This window comes from Cynoglossus semilaevis, chromosome 3, assembly GCF_000523025.1.
Source record: "Cynoglossus semilaevis isolate Cse_v1.0 chromosome 3, Cse_v1.0, whole genome shotgun sequence".
Lineage (NCBI taxonomy): Eukaryota > Metazoa > Chordata > Actinopteri > Pleuronectiformes > Cynoglossidae > Cynoglossus > Cynoglossus semilaevis.
The window spans coordinates 13245252-13268428 of NC_024309.1; the positions used below are offsets into that span (position 1 = coordinate 13245252).

At 42.8% G+C, this 23177-nt stretch overlaps 2 protein-coding genes across 9 annotated transcripts in view; one reads left to right on the forward strand and one right to left on the reverse strand.

The window, feature by feature from the left end:
* eef1a1l3 (eukaryotic translation elongation factor 1 alpha 1, like 3) overlaps window positions 1-1976 on the forward strand; it is a 2543-nt gene extending 567 nt beyond the window's left edge. Inside the window, exons 2-7 of the mRNA XM_008308191.3 lie at window positions 3-139; window positions 219-515; window positions 591-741; window positions 895-1151; window positions 1329-1563; window positions 1647-1976. Coding sequence (XP_008306413.1) covers window positions 3-139; window positions 219-515; window positions 591-741; window positions 895-1151; window positions 1329-1563; window positions 1647-1753 — 1184 coding nt within the window. The 3' untranslated portion in view covers window positions 1754-1976. The remainder of the gene's footprint in view (window positions 1-2; window positions 140-218; window positions 516-590; window positions 742-894; window positions 1152-1328; window positions 1564-1646) is intronic.
* Window positions 1977-4691: 2715 nt separating this feature from the next.
* The window catches only part of asap1b (ArfGAP with SH3 domain, ankyrin repeat and PH domain 1b), a 47656-nt gene continuing 29170 nt past the window's right edge, over window positions 4692-23177 (reverse strand). For 2 of the 8 annotated variants that reach the window (XM_017031599.2, XM_017031598.2), the window contains 18 exons: window positions 22416-22503; window positions 22201-22249; window positions 19944-20110; window positions 17775-17908; window positions 17442-17533; window positions 17176-17362; window positions 15094-15179; window positions 13922-14037; window positions 13755-13822; window positions 13187-13294; window positions 12711-12939; window positions 11008-11076; window positions 9631-9783; window positions 7944-8022; window positions 7759-7823; window positions 7099-7676; window positions 5228-5350; window positions 4692-4927 (listed from right to left, as the gene is read on the reverse strand). In XM_017031599.2, the coding sequence (XP_016887088.1) occupies window positions 4853-4927; window positions 5228-5350; window positions 7099-7676; window positions 7759-7823; window positions 7944-8022; window positions 9631-9783; window positions 11008-11076; window positions 12711-12939; window positions 13187-13294; window positions 13755-13822; window positions 13922-14037; window positions 15094-15179; window positions 17176-17362; window positions 17442-17533; window positions 17775-17908; window positions 19944-20110; window positions 22201-22249; window positions 22416-22503 (2466 nt within the window). In that variant the 3' untranslated portion in view covers window positions 4692-4852. Of the gene's footprint in view, window positions 4928-5227; window positions 5351-7098; window positions 7677-7758; window positions 7824-7943; window positions 8023-8679; window positions 9550-9606; window positions 9784-11007; window positions 11077-12710; window positions 12940-13186; window positions 13295-13754; window positions 13823-13921; window positions 14038-15093; window positions 15180-17175; window positions 17363-17441; window positions 17534-17774; window positions 17909-19943; window positions 20111-22200; window positions 22250-22415; window positions 22504-23177 lie in introns of those variants that run through there. The other 6 variants (XM_017031604.2, XM_017031603.2, XM_017031600.2 and 3 more) reach the window with 5 other exon arrangements.

A 23177-nucleotide genomic window follows, 5' to 3' on the forward strand; every position in this document is an offset into this window, starting at 1 on the left:
ACTCAAAGCGGAGAGGGAGCGCGGCATCACCATTGACATTTCACTGCTGAAATTCAACACCCAGAAATTCACCATGACCATCATCGACGCCCCGGGCCACCGGGACTTCATCAAGAACATGATTACGGGGACGTCACAGGTAGAACCAAACAGGTTCCTGTTCTAAGGTGGTTCTTAAAGTCTGTGTTTTCATGATTGACACATGGATGTGGTTCCAGGCAGACGTCGCCCTCCTGGTGGTGTCTGCAGCCAAGGGAGAGTACGAGTCTGGGGTGTCACGCAGTGGTCAGACCAGAGAGCACTCCCTGCTGGCCTACACCCTGGGTGTCAAGCAGATCATCGTCTGCGTGAACAAAATGGACATGACCGAGCCGCCGTACAACCAGAAACGGTTCGAGGAAGTGGTGAAAGGTGTGAGCGGCTTCCTCAAGAAGATCGGCTACGACCCTCAGGCGGTGCCTTTTGTTCCCGTTTCGGGCTGGACCGGGGAGAACATGATCACTGCAACCCAGAAGGTACAAAAAAAAAAAAAAACTTGATGTGAAGTATTTTAAGAACTGCATGAAATGATGGTTTTTGTCTTCGTGCAGATGCCCTGGTTCCAAGGATGGAAAGTGAGACGAAGAGAAGGAAACGCCAGTGGAAGAACTCTCCTCGAGGTTCTGGACGCCATCCAACCACCTGTGAGAACCATCAACAAGCCCCTGCGATTGCCTCTGCAGGACGTTTACAAAATTGGAGGTCAGGGAAATGATGGTTCCACCTGTTTCCAATTGAGTGACACTGTGGTGGGGGAAAAAACGAGGAAAATGCTGGTTCCACCTGTTTCCAGTTAAGTGAAACTGTTTTAAAAAAAAAAAAAAAAACCCTGTTATGTTCTGTTCCTGCTTCCAGGAGTTGGGACGGTTCCAGTGGGTAAGATCGAGACCGGGGTCCTTAAACCGGGTATGACCCTGATGTTCTCTCCTGCCAAACTGACCGCTGAGGTCAAATCCATTGAAATGCACCACCAAGGTCTGCAGACAGCCCTGCCGGGACACAACGTTGGCTTCAACATTAAGAACGTGTCGGTCAAGAACCTACGGCGTGGAGACGTGGCCGGTAACGCCCAGCACGATCCTCCGTCAGACGTTAGCAGCTTTGAAGCTCAGGTTTGTATAAAAAGTAGGAAGAGAGGAAGAAGTACACAGGCTAACAAGGGGCTAGCCTCTGGGGCTAGCCCGTTGCTAACCTTTAGACTCTTTTCCACTGCGCTCCTCTCACTTCTGACCAGTGAAAATGTTCCCTTCACCACCTGACCCTGACTCTCTCTCTACCTCCACCTTCAGGTCATCATCCTGAACCACCCAGGGAGGATCAAATCGGGCTACTCTCCCGTCCTGGACTGCCACACGGCCCACGTCACCTGCTGCTTTGCTGAGCTAAAGGAGAAAATTGACCGTCGCACAGGAAAGAAGCTGGAGGACCAGCCTCAGGTTCTGATCTCTGGAGACGCCGCCACCGTCAAACTGGTTCCCATCAAACCCATGTGTGTGGAGAGCTTCTTCTCATATCCTCCTTTAGGTACGGTGTCAGGTCTGGAGTTTGTGACAATGTCTGTTATATTTAGATTTTTTTTTTTTGTTAACATCCTGTTTTCACCACAGGTCGTTTTGCAGCCAGAGACCTGAAGCAGACGGTGGCCGTGGGCGTCATCAAGTCGGTGGTGAAAGCACCTGGGACCAAAGCTCCAAAAGCCCAAGTGTGTAAATAAGTGTGTTTTTGATCAGCAGGCGTATGGTACTTTTACTTTGAGCGTACAGTTAGTTTTAGTGATAGAACGCCTTTGTGTGTTGACACAAAGTATTTATTTTCAGGTGTATGATATTCCTGTGTTGATATTGAATCTAACAGAAGATTTAGATTTAAATTAAGCTTTTCTTTTTTTGTTCAACTGTCAAATCACAATTTGTGACAAAATAAAGAAGTTGAAAGAATTTCTGTCAAAGATCTTTTTTTTTTTTTTTTTTTTTTTTTTCTTTGTGGTAGAAAACAGTTGGTTTGAGTTTTCTCTCCATTTAATTAACTTGAAATACTGAAGCACAGTTGATGTAATGAGTATTTGAGATGAATAAAATATTTGCTTGGAAACAAGATCAATGTTTTTTGTTGCTGTAAAAAGTTATGGCTGAACTGAAGGCTTCAACAGTTAAAGTTAAATATAAGTATCCACTTTAAAAACTTTTAAAAATTTTTACCAAATTAAGCCAATGTCAAAGAAGGGGAAAAACTCAAACTTTTTTTTCAAAATTGATACCTAATTACTGTAGTGTTTTTAATGTTATTTTTATCTGGAGAAAATGAACTTTTGCAGGTGTGGCTGGTCTCAAACCAGTGACCTCTGACCTTATGAACCTACTTTTGAGCCTAGGTTTACATTTAGTCATGTATGTAAACCAGGTTAAAGTGTACATTATACTTCTGAGTACTGCACATACTGACTTAAAATATGGTAGAATTTATTTATTTTGCCTCTCACTCTTGTCTGTCTGTCACGTAACTGTTCAACTGCCGGACCAATGAAATCCCTCCATCTGTATCACACGTCGGCCGTGAATGAAGCTCAGCCACAGTTGGGTTTTAAGTACAGCACTTTTAATGATACAATGGGTGGATGGGGTTGTTCCTAAACATGGGGCCAAAAACCTGCCAGTCAGTGAGGATCAGGTGAAAACACACGGGCTCTCCAGCCTCCACAGAGTCCACTCTTCAAACCTGGACCAATAACATGGAATGACCACCGGGGTGGGGGCAAAAAAAATGAAAAATTCAAGCTTAAGGTTGTTTTTTTTTTTTTTTTTCTGTTCTTGTTTTTTTTTTTTTTTTTTTACAAGACACAGGTTGATGTGAAACTGTCAGGAAATTAAGTTATTGCTAAAACGTCGTCTACAGGTTCCTGTACTTAATAGTGGCTTCAACAGCAGGACGCTCGTCACTCGGAGTGTCCCTGCCTTTTAGGTACGTATTCATCATCATCATAGTGGCTCTTCTGACCCTGAGGTGAGGTCTTTGAACGCAGCACTCCACTCCACACAATTCCAGTCATTGTTACACCATGCACAGACAGGGGTCAAAGGGCTGCTGATATGCACACACACACACAAACACACACATTCACCATGACACACTCACTTCACTTCAGCTCCAGTTTAGTGGTTCCCAAAGTGGAGGGCGGGGCCCTCTAGCGGGACATGGCATGAATGCAAAGGGCCAGCGAGTCAAGTCCAGTCAAATGAATATTTGTGTTAATATAATTAACACAAAACGCATTGGTTTCAATTAGAATCGAGACTGTCTTTCTAAAAATGCACACCAGGGGAAAAATGGAGGAATGTTTAGACGGTCAATTATTATGATGACTTTATACTAACTATACAGAATACGTTTGACAAATATATATTAATTAAACACCAATTACACCTCCTGCAGATCCACTCAGTGTTCAACCGAGTCAGCTAGGAATACTCGATTATACTACTATTACGGGCAGGGTCGGGGGCTGCACACCACGTTTTGGAACCACTGGCCTTGTTCATGCTCAACACCGAGAACACATACTGAGGCTATCGTCCGTCGTCATGTAATTCGGTGCGCTCTCGGGGAACTCGTTTTCTGTGTACCCCATGCATGAAACAGAGCAGTACCACTGGAAACCATAAGGGGCAGTGTTGCACAATATAGCTTCAGGGCAACTGGTAAGAAGTGTCAAAGAACATCTGGGAAGAAACTGGACTTGAATCCGTCTCCAAAGGAGTGGAAATGCGCAGTACTGCCCCCGAGTGGATGTTCAGTGTAATAACATGCCAATGTGAAAACACAAATTGAAACGGTTTGTGTACGTAAAGGGAGCAATAATGAAGTGTTTCACGCACACTCACACTCAGACACACACACACAGGGTCGTACACACAGTGAACAGTGTAACAAGGAGTAAATCAGTGACCTACAGTGAACCACAGGCTTTGATCGTCCACCACACAGTAGCAGCAGATTTTTTTTTCTTCTATACTGTAAAACAACCAGACCACATGTACACACACACACACACACTCTCTCTCTCACACACACAAAAGCAAGCAAGAATACAATTAATGAAAATCCTAACGTGGGGAAAACCTCCTTCCTCTTCCGTCGACCGCAGTGGGAAAACCAGGAGATGAGAGTTAAAAATAGTCACGTGACCTACTTCACATTCCTCATTTGTCCTGTGTTTAATTCCAGAAATATAAGCTGATCATCGCTTGGAGGGCTGTTAAAATTCCATACAGATAAAATTCCGACTCCTCCACCTCCGCCCTGATGCTTGTTATCCGACGGGCAGAGAGCAACGGTACATGTTTTTGTTTTGTACAATAAAACATGTATATACACTCACACACAAATATATATATTTACATACGTATATACACAGTAACAGCATAAACATAGACTTCTTTTTTTTTTTTTTAAGGTAAGTGCTAGCATTCTGAGAGTGGCTCCGTCACGGCCGTGCTATAGGGTTAAGATAATACTGGTATAGGAAGAATACACACATTCGTTTGTACAGCATGGATGGAGCATCCATGAGCAGATGATCCTTCTGGGGTTAGGGCTCTTCTTCTTCTTCTTCTTCTTCTTCTTCTTTGTTGCTTGGTTGGTTGGTTGGTTGTTGTTTTTTTCTTCTTCTTCTTTGTTGCTTGGTTGGTTGGTTGTTGTTTTTTTTTCTTCTGCTTTTATCCTTTAGACACTTGTCATGTGACAAGAGGTGTGTTAGGTTTGGTGGCTATTTACAGGAGCTCCCCGTTCATGGAGAGGTGTAGTGCAAGTCCTTCTGTCAGTCACTCAGGATGTGCACGAACGACATGGGGAAAACGCCTTTCCTTTCCGGATCTCCTTCGATGTGTCCGATCTGAAAGAGAAGACCAAATGGATGAAGATTATAATCTGGTGACCAGAGGTTTCTTAAACTGGTCACACGCTACTTTCATCGCAATATATCGTCGCCCCTGTATTGTTGATACGTATCCTATCACCAGATTCATGCTAATACACACCACTACAGCTGCAAACTTAAGTAAAGAGTCTTGAACCGTCCAATAGGGTCCACTTCTCCACAGTGCAAAAAACAAAAAACAAAAAAACAAAACCAGACCGACAGCTGCCCCAGTAGTAGTAGTAGTAGTAGAGTAGTACTCGAGGTCGTACTTACCCACCACTCCTGGTCCTCCTCTCCCGTAACTATGATCACCTCCCCCTCAACAAAAGTCAACTCATCGTCATTGTCGGCCTGGCAGTCGTAGATCGTCTTCACCCGACGGGCTTTGCTTTTCCCCTGAAAACAGATGTCAGAAAATATGAGAAAAAAACAAAAACAAATGTTGGTTCAATTGTGCAACAGTCGGGTTTCTCCGACACCAGTAATGCCTCTGTGCCTGCGCAGAAAAAATGTAATCGCTTAATTATGATGTCACTAGCCCTGGCTTCAGTTTATTCAACTCCCGGACAAACGTTCACTATGATTGGAGCACCGTTTACATGTCCCGCCTTCTAGTCAACAAACCAAGCTCTGATTGGCTCTTGGCCACGTCAATAAATGTTATCATCGTGACTAGCCCGACATAACTTCCTGTTTAGTTTTCCTCAAAGAGACAAGGATCCGTGTCGACGTCTTCATTGAAGATTGAAAGTCGATGAAAAAATAAGTATAAATCACTGACTTTTGTCATTATCTTTAACGGCAGGCGTGTTCGTACCGTGTTGATCTTCCTCGGCAGCGGAACAGGCATCTCTCCACTTCCTGTTGGAGTCCCGTTGGTGTCTTCTGGAGTCTGCTGAGTGGGCGTGGTCATATTAGCTTGTTGATTAGGTGAGGGCGAGTCTTGAGGCTGAGGTTGAACCGGAGTCTGGGGCTGAACCGGAGTCTGGGGCTGAGGCTGGGTTTGTGGAGGCGGCGGAGGTTGACTCTGAGGCCTCTGCGTCGTCTCTCCAGGAGGGGGCCTCGAAGAGGACTCTGCCGTTCCAGGTTTTGGTGGTATGTCCGCAAGGTGAGGCTTGGGAGGGAGGTCTTTGAGCTGCGGTTTAGGCGGCAGGTCTCCCAGCTGGGGCTTGGGAGGCAGGTCGGAGAGCTGCGGCTTGGGAGGGAGCTCTCCTGGTTTTGGCGGGAGTTCAGATGGCTGCGGTTTGGGGGGCAGGTCTCCCAGCTGAGGTCTTTCTGCCAGAGGAGCCTTCTGTGGAGTGTCGGTGGCTGGAGGGGACTTTTGGAAGACCTCTGGAGGCAGGCTGGGCTTATCCATCGATGGATGGTGGATGGTGTCAATCTTCCGCAATGCAACTGTGGAGACCAGCGTGAATATTCTTTAATCACTGCAGAGACTTTTTCTTAAGAGATCTTAAAGATCTGATCAAAACAGTACCTTTCTGAGGTAGTTTGGGAAGAACCCTTGGACCAAGTGTGGACTTCGTGTTGCTAGAAGTAGTGCTGGGAAAACATTTGTTGTTGAATTGAAAACTGTGTCTTAAATACGACTTAAACCTCTGGAATAGAATTTAGTTTGAATAAAAAACCATCGACTCTTTTTCATGTTTTTGTTCCTGGTACCTTTGCTGCTGAGGAATTCCTTCAAACTTGTTAGAAACAGGCGACATCTTGTTCACCGGAGGTGGAGTGGAGTCGCTCCCTGGGAATATCACGGTCGATGACGACAAAACACATCAGTTACCACAACATCAGAGAGCAAACACAGAGATTTTAGGAGGAATTTAAATAAAATGCCGGGATGAATAAAACGTAAATAATTTTAACAAAATTCAAAACTCAATGGTAAAAAGGCGTCGTCTGGCTGAGCTTTCCATGAGCTGAAACTAACGAGGTTGTGCAAAATCAACATGTCGTCATTTAATTGGTAGTTTGGTGACGGAGGATCCACAAAGACCAGACCACAGAAAACAAACAGTAACACGTGAGGGAAGAGTAAACAAACCCCCTCTGAACACATGAGACGTAGGACTGATAATTAAAAGAAAAAATAAGTATAAATCACTGACTTTTGTCATTATCTTTAACGGCAGGCGTGTTCGTACCGTGTTGATCTTCCTCGGCAGCGGAACAGGCATCTCTCCACTTCCTGTTGGAGTCCCGTTGGTGTCTTCTGGAGTCTGCTGAGTGGGCGTGGTCATATTAGCTTGTTGATTAGGTGAGGGCGAGTCTTGAGGCTGAGGTTGAACCGGAGTCTGGGGCTGAACCGGAGTCTGGGGCTGAGGCTGGGTTTGTGGAGGCGGCGGAGGTTGACTCTGAGGCCTCTGCGTCGTCTCTCCAGGAGGGGGCCTCGAAGAGGACTCTGCCGTTCCAGGTTTTGGTGGTATGTCCGCAAGGTGAGGCTTGGGAGGGAGGTCTTTGAGCTGCGGTTTAGGCGGCAGGTCTCCCAGCTGGGGCTTGGGAGGCAGGTCGGAGAGCTGCGGCTTGGGAGGGAGCTCTCCTGGTTTTGGCGGGAGTTCAGATGGCTGCGGTTTGGGGGGCAGGTCTCCCAGCTGAGGTCTTTCTGCCAGAGGAGCCTTCTGTGGAGTGTCGGTGGCTGGAGGGGACTTTTGGAAGACCTCTGGAGGCAGGCTGGGCTTATCCATCGATGGATGGTGGATGGTGTCAATCTTCCGCAATGCAACTGTGGAGACCAGCGTGAATATTCTTTAATCACTGCAGAGACTTTTTCTTAAGAGATCTTAAAGATCTGATCAAAACAGTACCTTTCTGAGGTAGTTTGGGAAGAACCCTTGGACCAAGTGTGGACTTCGTGTTGCTAGAAGTAGTGCTGGGAAAACATTTGTTGTTGAATTGAAAACTGTGTCTTAAATACGACTTAAACCTCTGGAATAGAATTTAGTTTGAATAAAAAACCATCGACTCTTTTTCATGTTTTTGTTCCTGGTACCTTTGCTGCTGAGGAATTCCTTCAAACTTGTTAGAAACAGGCGACATCTTGTTCACCGGAGGTGGAGTGGAGTCGCTCCCTGGGAATATCACGGTCGATGACGACAAAACACATCAGTTACCACAACATCAGAGAGCAAACACAGAGATTTTAGGAGGAATTTAAATAAAATGCCGGGATGAATAAAACGTAAATAATTTTAACAAAATTCAAAACTCAATGGTAAAAAGGCGTCGTCTGGCTGAGCTTTCCATGAGCTGAAACTAACGAGGTTGTGCAAAATCAACATGTCGTCATTTAATTGGTAGTTTGGTGACGGAGGATCCACAAAGACCAGACCACAGAAAACAAACAGTAACACGTGAGGGAAGAGTAAACAAACCCCCTCTGAACACATGAGACGTAGGACTGATAATTAAAACACTCAGGTGTCAAGGATTTGTTCAAAAAAAACTTTCTGCACAGTAACAGGGTTTTTAGGACAAATAAGAAGAAAAAAAAAAAACTTTCTGCACAGTAACCTAAGTAACAGGGTTTTTAGGACAAATTAGAAGAATTAAAAAAAAGTATAAATTAAAAAATTATGTATAATGAATAGTAAAGTAAAAAATAGCAAATTGAAAAAACCCACAGAACTAAGTATAAATAAAAGTAAAGTTTAAATAAAAAAAATAAAATGCAGTTATAAAGTAAGTTAAAAAAATTCTGATAAAAAATACTAAAATATAAAAAGCAACTTTCATTAAAAAATGCATAAAAAAACAGCCTAAAAAAATAATTGAAACATTTTAATATTAAGCAGTAAGTAATTTAAGTTGAAAAAAAAAAGTGTTTTTAAATGTATTGTGCTTTGTTTTATTCTCCCAACATTTTAACTTCAACTCCTTCTTATTCATACGTCGGTCCTTGTGAATAAATATTACAACATTTTACACTTTCTCGTTGCTGAGGAATCCCTTTAACGAACAGTTTTCCACTGAGCCAGAATCAGTGACAGATCGCTGCTCTGAACATCATGTTCCTTCATTAGTACCAACGCAGCAGCTAATCTACATACACGGAGCCAGTGCCATAAATATTCATTATCCTCAGTCCGCCGCATAATAATCTGTGGCCGAGCACAGTCAGCTGCTCTGTTCGCCACCGTCCTGTGCCGTGAACAGACCTACGCTGCAGACTAATGGACTCTGAGACTAAAACCAAACACAATAAACGTCTTTTAATGAGATTTGTTGGGGAGAATAAAACTGGCAGTGTAATGAAATGAGCCTGATCACGGATCAGATTAAAAGTTTATCCACCCAAGAGTGAAGAGTGAGGACTGGCCTAAAATGTCACTGTCACATGGACCGTACGTAGGAAATGGACACCATCATCATGTAGAAGTGGAGACTTGGAAAAACTGCTGAGGTCTGATTGGCCAATCAGAGGACAGATGATTCAAACCATCGTGACAGCAGAGCCACAAAGATCTGAACTTAATTCCAAGGATTTGTACATTTATGGGTCCATTTCCTATAAACGGTCTGTTGTTGTGGCCTGTTTGATGAATGATTTGGAGTAAAAATAAATAACTGCGTCCTGGGTTGGATTTTTAAATATCAGATTTTTTTACATATATATATTTATTGCAGAATAATTAAAATCTGATTTCTCTGGACTCAGGCCGACCGTTCCGTGTGCTCACCCCCGGTCAAGCCCCCTTTACTGTGAGAGAGTGGGCTGGGTGGGTCAGACAGGGTGCGTTTGTGTCCAGGAGGTGGGGGTGGAGGCCTCTTCTTGGACAGGGTGGAGCTGCCTCCTGGTGTGTGTGTAGAGGGAGGGCCGGATGGGGTCGGAGCTGGAGGAGCGGATACATAAGACACATGAGGTGATGAGCCCCTCCCCTGCCCCAAAAATATATATCATCTGTGTTCACCCCAGAAACCCCAAAAAGAGGTCTGAAGGAGTGGAGGATGAAACATGAAGAGTGAAGAGGAGGAAGAGGAGGTGGGAAAAAAAATGTTGTGTTTGTTGTGATGACGCTCACTGGCCACTTCATTAGGTTCAGCCCAGTCATCAGGACACGGACGTGACGAACATGCAGGAAAAGTTTTCCACGGACCAAATTACGCACTTTCATTTCTATTATTATCACCTTGGGATTTGTAGAAAGGAGCAAATGAAAGGGGCTGATTTTCAAAATAAAATACCATGCAGACTAAGATTAAAATATATATGTGTTTATATATTTATACGCATACATAAATATATGCATAAATATATATACAGTGTGTGTATATGTACTGTATGTATGTACACACAAACGCATCTATATGTATTTATATACACATACATATATAAATATATATACACACACACATACATATATAAATATACACATACATACATATATAAATATATATATAACTATATATACACACACATACATATATAAATATATATATAACTATATATACACACACATACATATATAAATATATATATACATATATAAATATATATGCACACACATACATATATAAATATACTGTATATATACCCCTTGGTATTAGAGACGGACTCATCTGTTTGGTACCAAATAACAAAGGTCATGTCAAGTTGTTCCTTATGCTAGTTGCTTCGACGTGATTGGCTGGTTATATACAGTATATGAACTGGGAACAGTTCGATGTTTCTAATACTCACGTACAAAACGCGTATATATATATATCTGAGGTTGGTGCGTTTCTGAATAATCCCGTCTGTTATCACTGATTATCATTAGTGAAATAAAAGCCGTAGAGTGAGAGCAGCTAACAGAGAGCTCAGCCAGAGAGGAGTCAGCTGTGGTACAGACTTTACAGCTCAGGGGCGGCAGAGGGAGACTCGACTGAGACTGATTTGATCACATGGTCTCAGGTTTGTTAGTTCAATAAACACCACCACCACTGCCACCACCCTTCGAAAGTGAGCTGTAAAGTTAAGAAGAAGAAAAATAAAATAACAGAGTGGGAGGGGGGGTGTCACTGTTCATGGGACACAGCCGAGTTAAAGGAGGAAGAACATAAAACAGGATATTCACTGATGTATGGTCGAGTGCCAGCCAGTGTGGCGTAGTGCGAATGAGAGCCAAGGAATGCCAAGTGTGGAGCTGAAAGAATAGGGAAACAAAAAAAGAGAGAAAGAAAAGAGAGCGAGATGAGGAGTGTGGGAGAGAATCGACAGCAGGTCTGATTTTTTTTTTCTTTCTTTTCTTTTACAGTGGAGCTGCTCCCACACACACTTCAAAATAACAAGATGACACTCTTATCAGTGGCGAGCAAAAAGCTAAAGGAGGAAGGAGCAGAAATGCAGCAGCGATGCTGCCCTGCTGCCCCCCCTCCCCGACGGATGGGGGGGGGGAGGCAACGTCTCAGCATTGAAGAGATGCCCTCATCAGGTGCATCTGTACAGTCAGTGTGTGTCATTTAACCCCCAAAGACTTTTCATCTCATTTTTACCACAATAAAAACTTCACCTGATTCCTCTGTAAATTATACTTTTATTTTATTTTTATTTTAATTCGAAACATTCTGGGACAATGAGTGGGAATTATGGTGACAGAATCTTTTTTTTATATATATATAAATCAAATTTTAAGGTAGTGGTTCACAAATCAGGGGGGCGGGGTTTTCAGGAGGTACGGGACGAATTTCTTCATTCGTGTTGCAGAAAAAACAGAAATTTCACTCATTTTGAATGGTATTATTTCTTTAGTTAAGTGAGAAAACCAGTTTGTGTTATTATTATTATTATTATTATTATTATTATTTTCATCATGCATCTGAACCAATGACAGCATGTGGGGTGGAGCTAAGACTGCTGCAGCGCTCACATGAACCAGAATAAAAACGAGTCTGAAGAGAAAGACGAGTTATTTTAAAGAACTGCAAAGGCAAATTTTTGGAGTACTTGGAGTCTGAAGTATTATTTCTGCGGTGGAATTATTACGTCCACAGACCCTGGTACTGCAAAGGCGAATTACTTTAGCGAGTACTTTGAGTCTGAAGTATTATTTATGCAGTGGAATTATTACGTCCACAGACCCTGGTGTGAGAGTTTACAACTTAACAGAGGAAACAGGTGAAATTTCACTTTTTGATAAAAAGCCAGAGTGATGGATTAAATGACTTGTTATCGTACGACTGTTTCTGCAGCGTAAGCTGTTGCATCAGTTCACTCCTCCCTACAGGAGGGAGTGGAGTTATTTTTAATTCTAATAGTGCAGAGACAGCACGCCCGCAGCACACTCGGCGTGTCTGTGTGTGTGTGTGTGTGTGTTTATTGTGCGGAGGTTACTGTTTAGCCGTGTCTCCTACAAACCAGAGCCACTCTGCCCTGCCCTCGCCCTGCCCTCGCCCTGCGCGTGTGTGTTCCTGGAGCTTCACTGTGTAAGCAGTCTTGATGACACCTGCTTCCCGCCCTCTGATCCCGCTGTTGACAAATTGCATACCAGCACTGGGTGCGTGTGTGTGTCTGTCCCTCTGTGTGTGTGTGTTTGGACTGACTGACTGAAAGCTGTGGTACATTCTAGTCTAGTCTAGATGACCTCGAACATCAACCGACCTAAAGACAACGTCTGTTTCTACTGCTGTCTCTGCTCTAAATAATCAAAGACACCGAGGCTTGAAGACAAGCCGGGGGACGAGGGGGGGGGGCTTTTTTAACGAGCCGGTCACTGATAAGACTTAATGTCGTCTGAAAATGGGATGCCGGTTAAGTGGTGTCGGAGCGGGCAGTTCTGACCTTTGCCCTGGTTCCTGGGCGGCAGCGGCGGCCCGTCGGCCACGGGCGAGGAGGTGAGGTCGGTGGAGGCGCTGTACATCTGGTTGGTGAAGGCGCTGTAGGACAAACGCTGCTGCTTGTCCCTCTGGCTGATGAAGCCCGGCAGGGAGAGCTTGTCATGGGGGGAGAGGCTGGAGGAGTGACAGAAGCTCTGGGGCCTGGGGGAGCGGTCCTTCTTGATGGGACTGGGCTGGAGGAGGAGAGGAAGGATGGAAGGTGACAGGTGGTTTTTATTTAATTCTCCAGACTCCAGACTAGTGGATTCTTCATAGTGTACTAGAAGGTTCTAAATTTTTGTTCTTTTTATCATCTGCCTCCATCTTAATTATATTAAATTTACACAAACGCTGTTCATGTTTTAACAGATTATTAACCCGTGTGTTGTCCTTGTTGTTACTATTTCAGTGAGAAATCTAAAAACCAATAATGAGAACCACCTTATCATCCAGGTCATCGTCGCTCTCGTCCATCTCCTCCAGTCTGAGGCTCCACTCGTACTCCACATGGATGTGGGGGTTGAACTTCCCCTCTGCAGCCTGTACCAGCTACAAACACATGAAGTGGCATTAGCGGCAATACAAATATAATCCATTATTTAACACTAATTCAAACCAAAAAACATTATTGATAAGTTAGTGTGAAAAAACTAGCAACATTTTGTTGTTTGTTGTAAATCTTTTTACAAATGAATATTAAAATAAATCAATTATAATATTTGTATTATTCATTATAATAATACTTCAGCAATAATTTCATTAAATAATAATAATAATAATAGTGAATATTTTCATTCCACTGTGGATGGAGGTTGGACTCAGACTACAGACTGCCCTCTAGTGGTCTAAAAATTCTGAATTCATGGACAAGATGCCATTTATATTGAATTAAATCAATCTACTTTGATCAGTTTTACTTGAATATATATATGTATATATATATATGTATATATATATTTTTTTTTTTTACAGAACGTGTATTTAGAACTCTGGCTGCTGCTGTACTCACTGCCTCCTCACACTGAGTGTTCCTCAGTCGCCTGGCAACATCCAGAGCCGACTCTCCGTTCTGATTGGCTGGATGGAGGAAACAGAGGGACAGTCGACAGTTAGGCTCTGACACGGCATGTGTGTGTGTGACATTAATGAGAAGACGCTGCTCCATGTGTGACTCACTGATGTCGGTGGCCGGTTTCCCCCTCAGGAGTAACTTCAGGCACTCTGGCTTCTCGTACATGCAGCAGTAATGCAGGGCTGTGTTTCCATACTCTGTCTGCTTATCCAGGTTACCACTGTGGAGACACACACACACACACACAATATTAGTGTCTGCAATATTTGGTCAGTTTATTTTAACCAATTAGCACAGGCACATGAACGTGAGTAAAGTTTGACATAACCATTCTACTCTAAAATACCATAAATCTTGAAGGTAAGTATGGACACAAAAATGTAAAAAAAAAAAAAGGATTCATTTGCTTTATATATTTAACTAAGTTTGACCAAATAGGTTAGAATTAGCTATATATGTCAAGAAATATAAGCCTTTAACACATAAGAAATGGTTAGAAATAACATAAAAATAATAAGGTAGCTAGGAGCGCTAAAAATTGCTAACTCTTTTCTGTGATTTGGCGCAGAAAGTAGCCTGAAGTAGGCTAAATGATTAGCTTAGTTAGCATAAAAGAATAAAAAATAACTCTAAATTAGATCCTAAGTTAGCCATTGGATAGCTTGTAGCTAAATAGCTAGTTGAAGAAAGACGTGAATTAGCCAACGCTAATGCTGTTTTTAGTAAATCAGCTGAGCTAAGTCCATGTCCAGGTCTTTGGTCACGTGCGGTAAATGAGGGAAATCTGTGAAGTAATGAGGTCTGTGTTGAGCAGAGTGCTATTAATTACTGAGTAAATTCTCCTTCTACTTCTTCTCTGGCATGAAGGCTGCGTGCTGCCAAAGCAGTGGTGGGTAAACAAGTGAAAAGAGAGGAATAAATTAAGCCAGGGAACAAGAGCTTGACCCATTTCTTTTCTGCCTTGTGGGAATGTGAGTGGAGAGGAGCCGAGCAGCAGCGAGCTATTCTCTGCTTCTCCATCGCTCCATCAGACAGAGAGAAAGAAAAAAAAAGAAAAAAAAAAGACCGGGTCGCAGCAGAAAGAAAGAGAGATGATGTTCAATGTTGTGTTTTATCACTAAAGTGCTGCTAACAACAGAACTTAGCTGTGAACCATTGATGTTTTCACAGCTGTTTTTAACCCACAGTGAGGCCCCCTGCTGGTGACATCTGAATCTAATTTTGTGGCATAAAACAAATGAAAATGTAACATTAATAATAATATCGGCACATTTACCTGTTCTGTACTAGGAAGTCCACTAAATGCAGTGAGGTCTGGTCAGCCGTCCGTACAGAGTAGTGCAGTGCCGTCTCTCCAGTTTCCTGTAGGGGGCCGTCAAACACAGCAGAGACACACAGTGAGACAATCCTGGGGAAGCATCCATTCTGTACTCTCCCTCCCCCCCGTGCGTCTCTATCAGCATTTAAACAAGCTGCAGTAAACAAAATGGCTCCTTAAAAATATCTTATATTTAAGCCGTGGCCAAAATGAGGGTTGTGTGTTTTTGGAAGACCGGTGCAGAGTCTGTGTGCTCCTGTGGTTGTCGGTTCGATTTCGTTAAAGTGAATGAATAAACCATGACTTGGCGTTCACAGTGTTTAGTCAACGGGCTGTGTTTACTGCTGCTGCACCCCTGACGTGTCGTCTGATTGGAGGTGTAAGATCAGAGTGTGATGATGCTGATGCTGATGATGCTGCTGCTGTCGTCTGCAGTCGCTCAGATTGACTGACAGCAGTGGTTCAGATATCGGTGAGTCAGACTTGACAGCACAGACGGCAGCAGCGGCGTCGACGACAGCATCAGCAACAGCATAAGCATCAGCACCACAGGTCACCAAATCATATCCTGCCTTATTCTGCTACAGCAAAACTTTATTAAAGAAAACCTGTATCATTGTTACAGTTTGTCTCCTATAAATTTACAAAAAAAATAAACCCTGTAAAATTGAACTAAAAGACAAAGATTGCTGCAGCAAAACTTTATTAAAGAAAAACTGTATCATTGTTACAGTTTGTCACCTATAAATTTACAAAAAATAAATAAATCCTGTAAAATTGAACTAAAAGACAAAGAGAAGATTTTGAGTGTTTTCACATTATCTCACTGGTTAAAAAAAAATACATTTATTTATACCTGTAACACAATGTTAGCCTTTTTAAAAATGTTAATTAAAATTATTCTTTTCAATAATTTTAGATCTGAACAGTTTTGGTTCAGTTTTCTACCTCCTCGTTTCTCTTTATTTTCTTTTTTCCGGTTGCAATTCATCAGCGACGTCCTCTTTATTAAATATTTACCAGTGTACACAAAGATCCAGCAGGTGTCAGTAATTCGACTCACAAGATTAATCTGCCAGTAATACCAAAGGCTGCGTTTGTTAGCAGAGCTAGCTTAGCCTAGCTTTGACGAAGACACTGGAAATGTATTCTTTTGTATTGGTTATATGTTAGCACACTGCTAACACGCTAGTAGCCACAGGAGTAAAGACTAAAAGCTTTTGTATTTGTCCTTTTAACCAATTAAACTGGCCTAAAATGAGAGATTTTACTTCCTGTTTTGAATTATTTCAAACCTGGTTGTTACACCAGATAATATCTGACCACCCAGGAAAAATAAAAAGCAGACAAAAGAACTGGAGCTACCCGCGTCACCACACCTGGATTCATATGAAACTACAACAGAGAGAAGGGAGATTCTGACCTAAACTGTGAGATGGAGGCCGATGATCGGCACCACCTGCTGGTGACTCAAACTTTCCCAAACGTTACGCCCCTTTCTTACCAGCAAACATCTCGCCCACCGGCATGGATGTGTCAGCGCCGCTCCACCAGACTGAGCCTAACATGTGTGGATCTGTGGTCTGGTGATCACCTGACCCTGAGGCTTAGAATGACTAATTCAAACACTGACACAAACTGACCACAGAGGTCACGGAGGTCACCGTAGTACACAGCCACGGTTACAGCACAAAATGGAGCACTGTTCCTATCACTTTAATATACTTTTGTGCTATTAACAATTGACAATCTCTTTTAGCTACTTTTCTGGCTAACTTCAAGTTCTATTTTGGTTTAATTTGTGCTATTTTAGAGCTACATTTGAACCATTTTATATGTTTTTGGAGATCCCTAAGTTAAGTCCTTTAATCCAAATCTAACCAAATGTACGAATTATTATTGAAATATATATAAATAAGTAAATATATAAATATATATGGAGACATTTACAGTATACTTGGCTAAAATGACATTATTACGTATAAACTATAAACCATTTATATTCTGGTGGTTTGTGGTTAAAACAGAGGTTCAACTCACCGGCCCCACCTCTGGCAACGGCTCCATAAGCTCCACCCCCTCTGCGTACACCTGGATGAGCGCCAGAAGGTCCCTGTTCTGCACGGCCTCGTACAGGTCGATCATTTTGGCGGCCGCAGACGTGCACGTCTTCCTGGCGAACTTGTGGTCCACGTACTTAGCGGTGATGAACTCCTTCCTCACCGTCCTGGGGAACATCACATTGGTCTGTGAAAAGTGCGTCTTTCAGGAACAGCGTGTGGAGAGAGGACTCTGAGGGTACTCACATGTCGCTGGAGGGGGTGGGCTTCGGGGAGGGGGAGGAGAGGTTTCCCTCCATGATCTCATTAAAACTACTGTTGCCTACATTCTTGGCCAGCTGTGGGGGAGAGATTCATCATATCATCATCATCAGATCGCAGCCCGGTTCCGAGGAAGAGCAGCATTTGTTTACACTCAAAGCCAGATGAGAATAAAAACACGGCTGAGGGTATGAGCCCCAGTGGGGTTGTGGGGTCCAATCCAGCAGCTTCCTCTGTTTACACATCTCTCACTACTGCTAATGTTTCACAAGAGACCGTAGTAATCTGAGTGGGCGTGGACGGGCGCCTCTGACTCACCAAGAGTTCGGAGGTTCCTAGCTTGTCCAGCTCCATGGACTGGATGCGGGAGATGTGGACCCCCATCTCTCTGTGGATGCCGGAGCACTCGATGCAGGTGAGGATGCCCAGGTTTGTGGAGAGCCACCTGGGGTCTGCAAGAACACGGAACCATTAGTCAAATGTACCGAGGCCTCAGAGATAACCTCAGTGATTAGCCCACATAATCCCTGAGATGTTCCGGCGTTTAAGGAGGAACTGCTAGAACTGTAGAAAATCACACAAATCAAAAAAAGATCAGGGTTCTTTAAGGGGATAACGAGCTCCGTCACGCTCCTGGCTGAAGTAAAATTTGTGTCTACACGGCGAGCAGTGAGTGAAGAGAATCGGTTTCTCAGTTTCTCTCCATTGATTGTTTCCAGAGAGACTGTTGAGGCTGGAGGAATAACAAACAGCTCGGCTGCAGAGACTGAGATCAGAGTGAGAGGAAGTGACATCCAGAGCAAACACAGCAGAGAGCACGAACTGACGACACATTCACTGCTGAAATACTCAGCCTAACATTCCATTTGATGGTTTTTATTATTATTATTAACCTGGATTTTACAAGGGGAAAAAGTCACGTTTAGATTAGACAAGCTCCCATGTACCTGCTGGACCACTAGGGGTGTCAGAAAATATTGATTCACTGAAATATTGTTTCACCATCATCATATTCATAGCGTTAGTTCATTTTATTGTTTGTTTTTTTCAAAAATCTATATATATTTTGTGCCTTTAGTATCGCAGTAAATATATTGCAATATATCGCATCGTAGCCTTTGTATCGTGATACGTATCGTATCGCCAGATTCTTGTCAACACACACTTTAAACTGAGAATAAAAAACGAATCAAATAAATATATAAATAATAAAAAACTAGAGAACAAATGTCTCCGGCTGAGGCAGCTTCTGTTAAATACTAAAAATAAAAGCAGTATTTTTTGACTGTGTGGGCTGAACATTGTACTCCAAAGTACAAGGACGAGGAAAATGTTCTTGTATCTGAGGTAAATTATTACCAACTGGTATCATTAACTGTTGTCTTTGCTGTTTGACCAGGTAAGTTGTTCCGGTCCTTTCACTCAGTTAACTCGGTTCTTGATACATTTTGAGGTAAATTTATTTAAAAAAAAACAAACATGCAGCTGCAGGACAACGTTCAGTAATGAAAACGTTGACGTTGTTTCAGGATGATTAAAACACACGACCGCTGGTCCAACACCAGCGACTTGAGTCTGCTGGTTGACGGGTCACAGAGTCCATGTTGAGCTGATGAGTTGGAGCGCGGTGACCTCTGAAGCTGCTTACTGCTAAAGCTGCAAAGCTTCTGTGACAGAAGGAGACGGAAATGAAACGAAAGAGTCTCGTCCTCTTCATCCACGGACACCGGAGGGAACTCAACCACAGAACCTCTGAAATCATCAGAACCACCTTTCAACCTTGACGCTACGCTACACACCAGCACTGAGAGGCATCTCAGCATAAAAGGAAAGTGATCTGATGACGTAAGAAAAAAAACCCAGCAGGAGTCGGGGTGCTTCGACATCTGGTCGTGTTTCGGCCGCGTCCGTGCACACGCAGCTACGTGACGGGAGATGTGACAAATCTCCTGCGCGCTGCAGATTCCACGGAGCGCGTCTGACTTATGTAACCACGTGATGTAACAAACGTGTTGTTTCTCAAAGCACCAAAATGTTTTTTTAACCCTCGGAGCATTACGGCCCGTCGTCATTCCGAGCAGCCGTGTGTGTTTATGTTGACTTAGGGGGGAAATGTGTGTGTGTGTGTTAGAGAGTCAGAGGGCTTGAATGTCCCTGCTGCCTCTAAGTGCTGACTCTTTGGTTCTAAAGGTGGGGGAGGGTGGAGGGAGGATCGTGTCCTGAATGCTAGCAGCGCTAATGCACCAACACGGACTCTGTTTATTCACTGAAGGTGCAGAACCGCGGGTTTAGAACCGTCCTGACCGCAAAGAAATGGACATTTAGAACCATGTCATGTGACCTTTAACTTTTACTGGACTATTATAGATTTATTAATATTTTTTATCTATTTATTTAAATCTTATTTTAAAGCTCTTTTTTGTAAATATATATTTATATTCACATATATTTAAACAAACTGGTGAAACTGCTGCTGCTGCTACACACCTGCAGCACCGCAGTCGCAGCAGACTTCGTTCCCAGGCATCCGCAGCACGTCCTCTATGATGGCTTTGGTCAGATCCTCTAAGCCGTCCTCGCCGCCGCTGCTCTGCTCGCCACGGAACGCCATGTTTAAAGCCTCCTCCTTACTGTTGGTCAGCACCGAGATCCAGCTGGAAAACAAAACAAAAAAAAACTGATGTAAAAAAAACAAAAATATATACAATACAACAATACAATACAAGGCAACTTCGCATTCGAACTGAATTTATAGCACCCCCTTCAGACGAGTGAGAAGTATTTGCTGCCACTACTGCAAAATTCCTGCCTACTAGTACTACTATTACTATTGACTAGACGAAAATATAAATAAGTCGCTTAATGACGACGATGTATTGATGATCGATCAGTCAACAACATATATATAATATATAAATACATAATATATTTGTAAATATATACATATATTTCCACATAAATACATTACATACTGTATGTACACAAACATATAAACATATATATTTAATTATATATTTATATGTATGTACACAGTATGAAGTGAATGAACCTAAACTGAACTCTAAAACATATTTCCTTATTTTAGACTCATTTTCCTCCATGTTTTGTCCCAGTCTTTCCCCGTGTTTTAATATATTTCTGGTGGTCAGAACCTTCCGTTCCGGTGTCGGCAGCGGTCTGTCCTTCAGTGACTAATACTGAACATATTCACACCTATTCACACAACCACCCCGTGGTCACTGACGATCACAGACGGCAGACACTGGAGCTGCTTTTCTAAACGCTGCCTCTTGAAGCTCGCTGCACGGTGTAATTTCATCCTTCTGTCTGCACACACACCTACACACACCTACACACACACACAGGGTGAGTTTCATGAGCCTGGTGTCAATGATTTCTCTGTCACTGTCACACATTATTGCTTGTAACAGCAGAGTCCAGACAGGAAGTGGGCGCACCGTGTCTGTGAGTGTGAAAAGGGGATTTTTTTTTTTTTTTCATCAGTGAATGTGAATTCTCATATGATCCTGGCCTTAATTGCTTCGGAGCGTGTGATTGGTTGATTGCCGTACGCAGGAGGAATACTGAATATTTGATGGAAAATCCAGTGAAGATGCAGCAGCGCCGGCGGCGGCGACGGCGGCTACAGTTCCCTGTTCGTGACAGCGGAGGCTGTGAGGAGCAGTCGGCTGGATCCCAGAGGAATCCACGTACAGAGTGTTCACGCACAGCCAGGACGGAACAGAGTTTCCATGGTCAGGGAGGAGAAACGCGGAGCCAGGACTGAGGTGTCAGATCCAGTCATTGTTTACACAGAGACAGAATTTGATGGTTGACTGCATTTCTCTCTCCGTACCAGCACCAGCACCGCCACCACTTCACGTCTCATTCACAGTCTTGACTCTAAAGTGATTATGATTTCTTTAGCATCTGGACGAAACATAACCTTAGCTCATTTATGCAATATTTCGGTGAGCGGTTTTTAACAAAATACCAAATTTTCCCGTGAAATATTTGATTTCATGCAGTGTCATTGCATTCACTTTGGTGAAAATATATAAATATATACATATACATATATATGTACATATATATACATATATATGTACATATATATACATATATATGTACATATATATATATTTTTTTCATATACACACATATGTATATACATGTACAAATATATATACACATACACATAAATATATGTACATATTTGGATACATATATATACATATATGTATATACATATATATATATAAATGTCTATCAGCTATCAATATTCCTTTTTAGCTATTTGAGCTAGAATTATTTTACGAGTGTTAGCCTTTTAGCCTAGCTACAATGGCTAACTGTCAGTTATGAAACACCCGTTCTATCCTATTGCCTTCTTCACGGTTTGGTCTGGAGTTTCAGTCTTTTCTCACGTTATGACTGAACAGTGTGTGCATGACTTCGTGGGAACGTAACGACCGAGGAACATGTGACCTGGATTTCTGCCAACCACAGAAGCCACCATCATCCCCACAGAACACCTACAGTTACCAGCAACTCAGATCATCACAGAACAGGAAGATCCTGTCTTCACAAATATACAACACGACAACCTACACGACAGCCGGTGACACACACACACACACGTTATATTTAGGTGAAAGGTTTGATTTGGAGAGAGTTTGGAGGTTGTAGATATATAGGTTTTTTAAACTACAGATGAGTTTGAAAATCATCATAAAATACTCACATCACAAACTCTTGTTCATCCTCGGCCTGGAAATGATATGTTCGGTTATCTGTGGAAAAAAAGAAACCAATAAAAATTCATTCATTTAGGAGGAAGAAGAAGAAGAAGAAGAAGAAGAAGAAATATTAATAAAACAACTACATCGAGACTCAAACAGCAGCCCTCCAATCAGAAGGCCACGAGAGGTAAGTCAAGTGTGTGTGTAAAAAACTTACGAGAAATGAGATCGAAGCACTTCCTGTCCTCAGTGCTGGGTTTGACCTGACAGGTGAGCAGGTTCAGTTTGACCGGCTGCCTGTTGGACTGAGAACACAAACACATGCAGCTTCAACAAGGGATTCAAACCCAGCTGACGTTCACATTACTTTTTTACTTTTTTTTTTCTTCCCTTATTTTATCCAGGAAGTTCCACCTAACTCTCTCTACTAACTCCAGATCTAAAGGTATGATCTGTGCAAAACAACGTAGTCAGTGTAAATGTAGTTTACACATTCACTAGAATCACGTACAGCACAAAAATTAATCAGTGAATCAGAAAAATGAAACTAACCCACTTTACTAACTCCAGATCTAAAGGTACGATCTGTGCAAAACAACGTAGTCAGCGTAAATGTAGTTTACACATTCACTAGAAAGTTGCTGAGTTTGACAGGTGTCAAGTTCAACACTGCCCCCATCTGGTCTGATGCAGGTAAACATGCTGAGATGAGCTCATTTCAACTGAAACCGTTGGAAAGGTTTAAAACGGAAGGATGTTTATCAACGAGAAACTACGGGTCTGTAGGTGTGACGGAGCAAGTTCCACCAACGTTCAGGTGTACGTTGCTGCACTGGACAGACAGAAAGAAGAAGTTGCTGCAGGATGGAGCAGCAGCAGCCGCAGCAGCAGCAGCAGCAGCAGCAGCACAGACGTGACGGCATCTACACTTACGCTCGCACTCACTCTGCGATGAGTCACCGAGCTGCAGCAGCAGCAG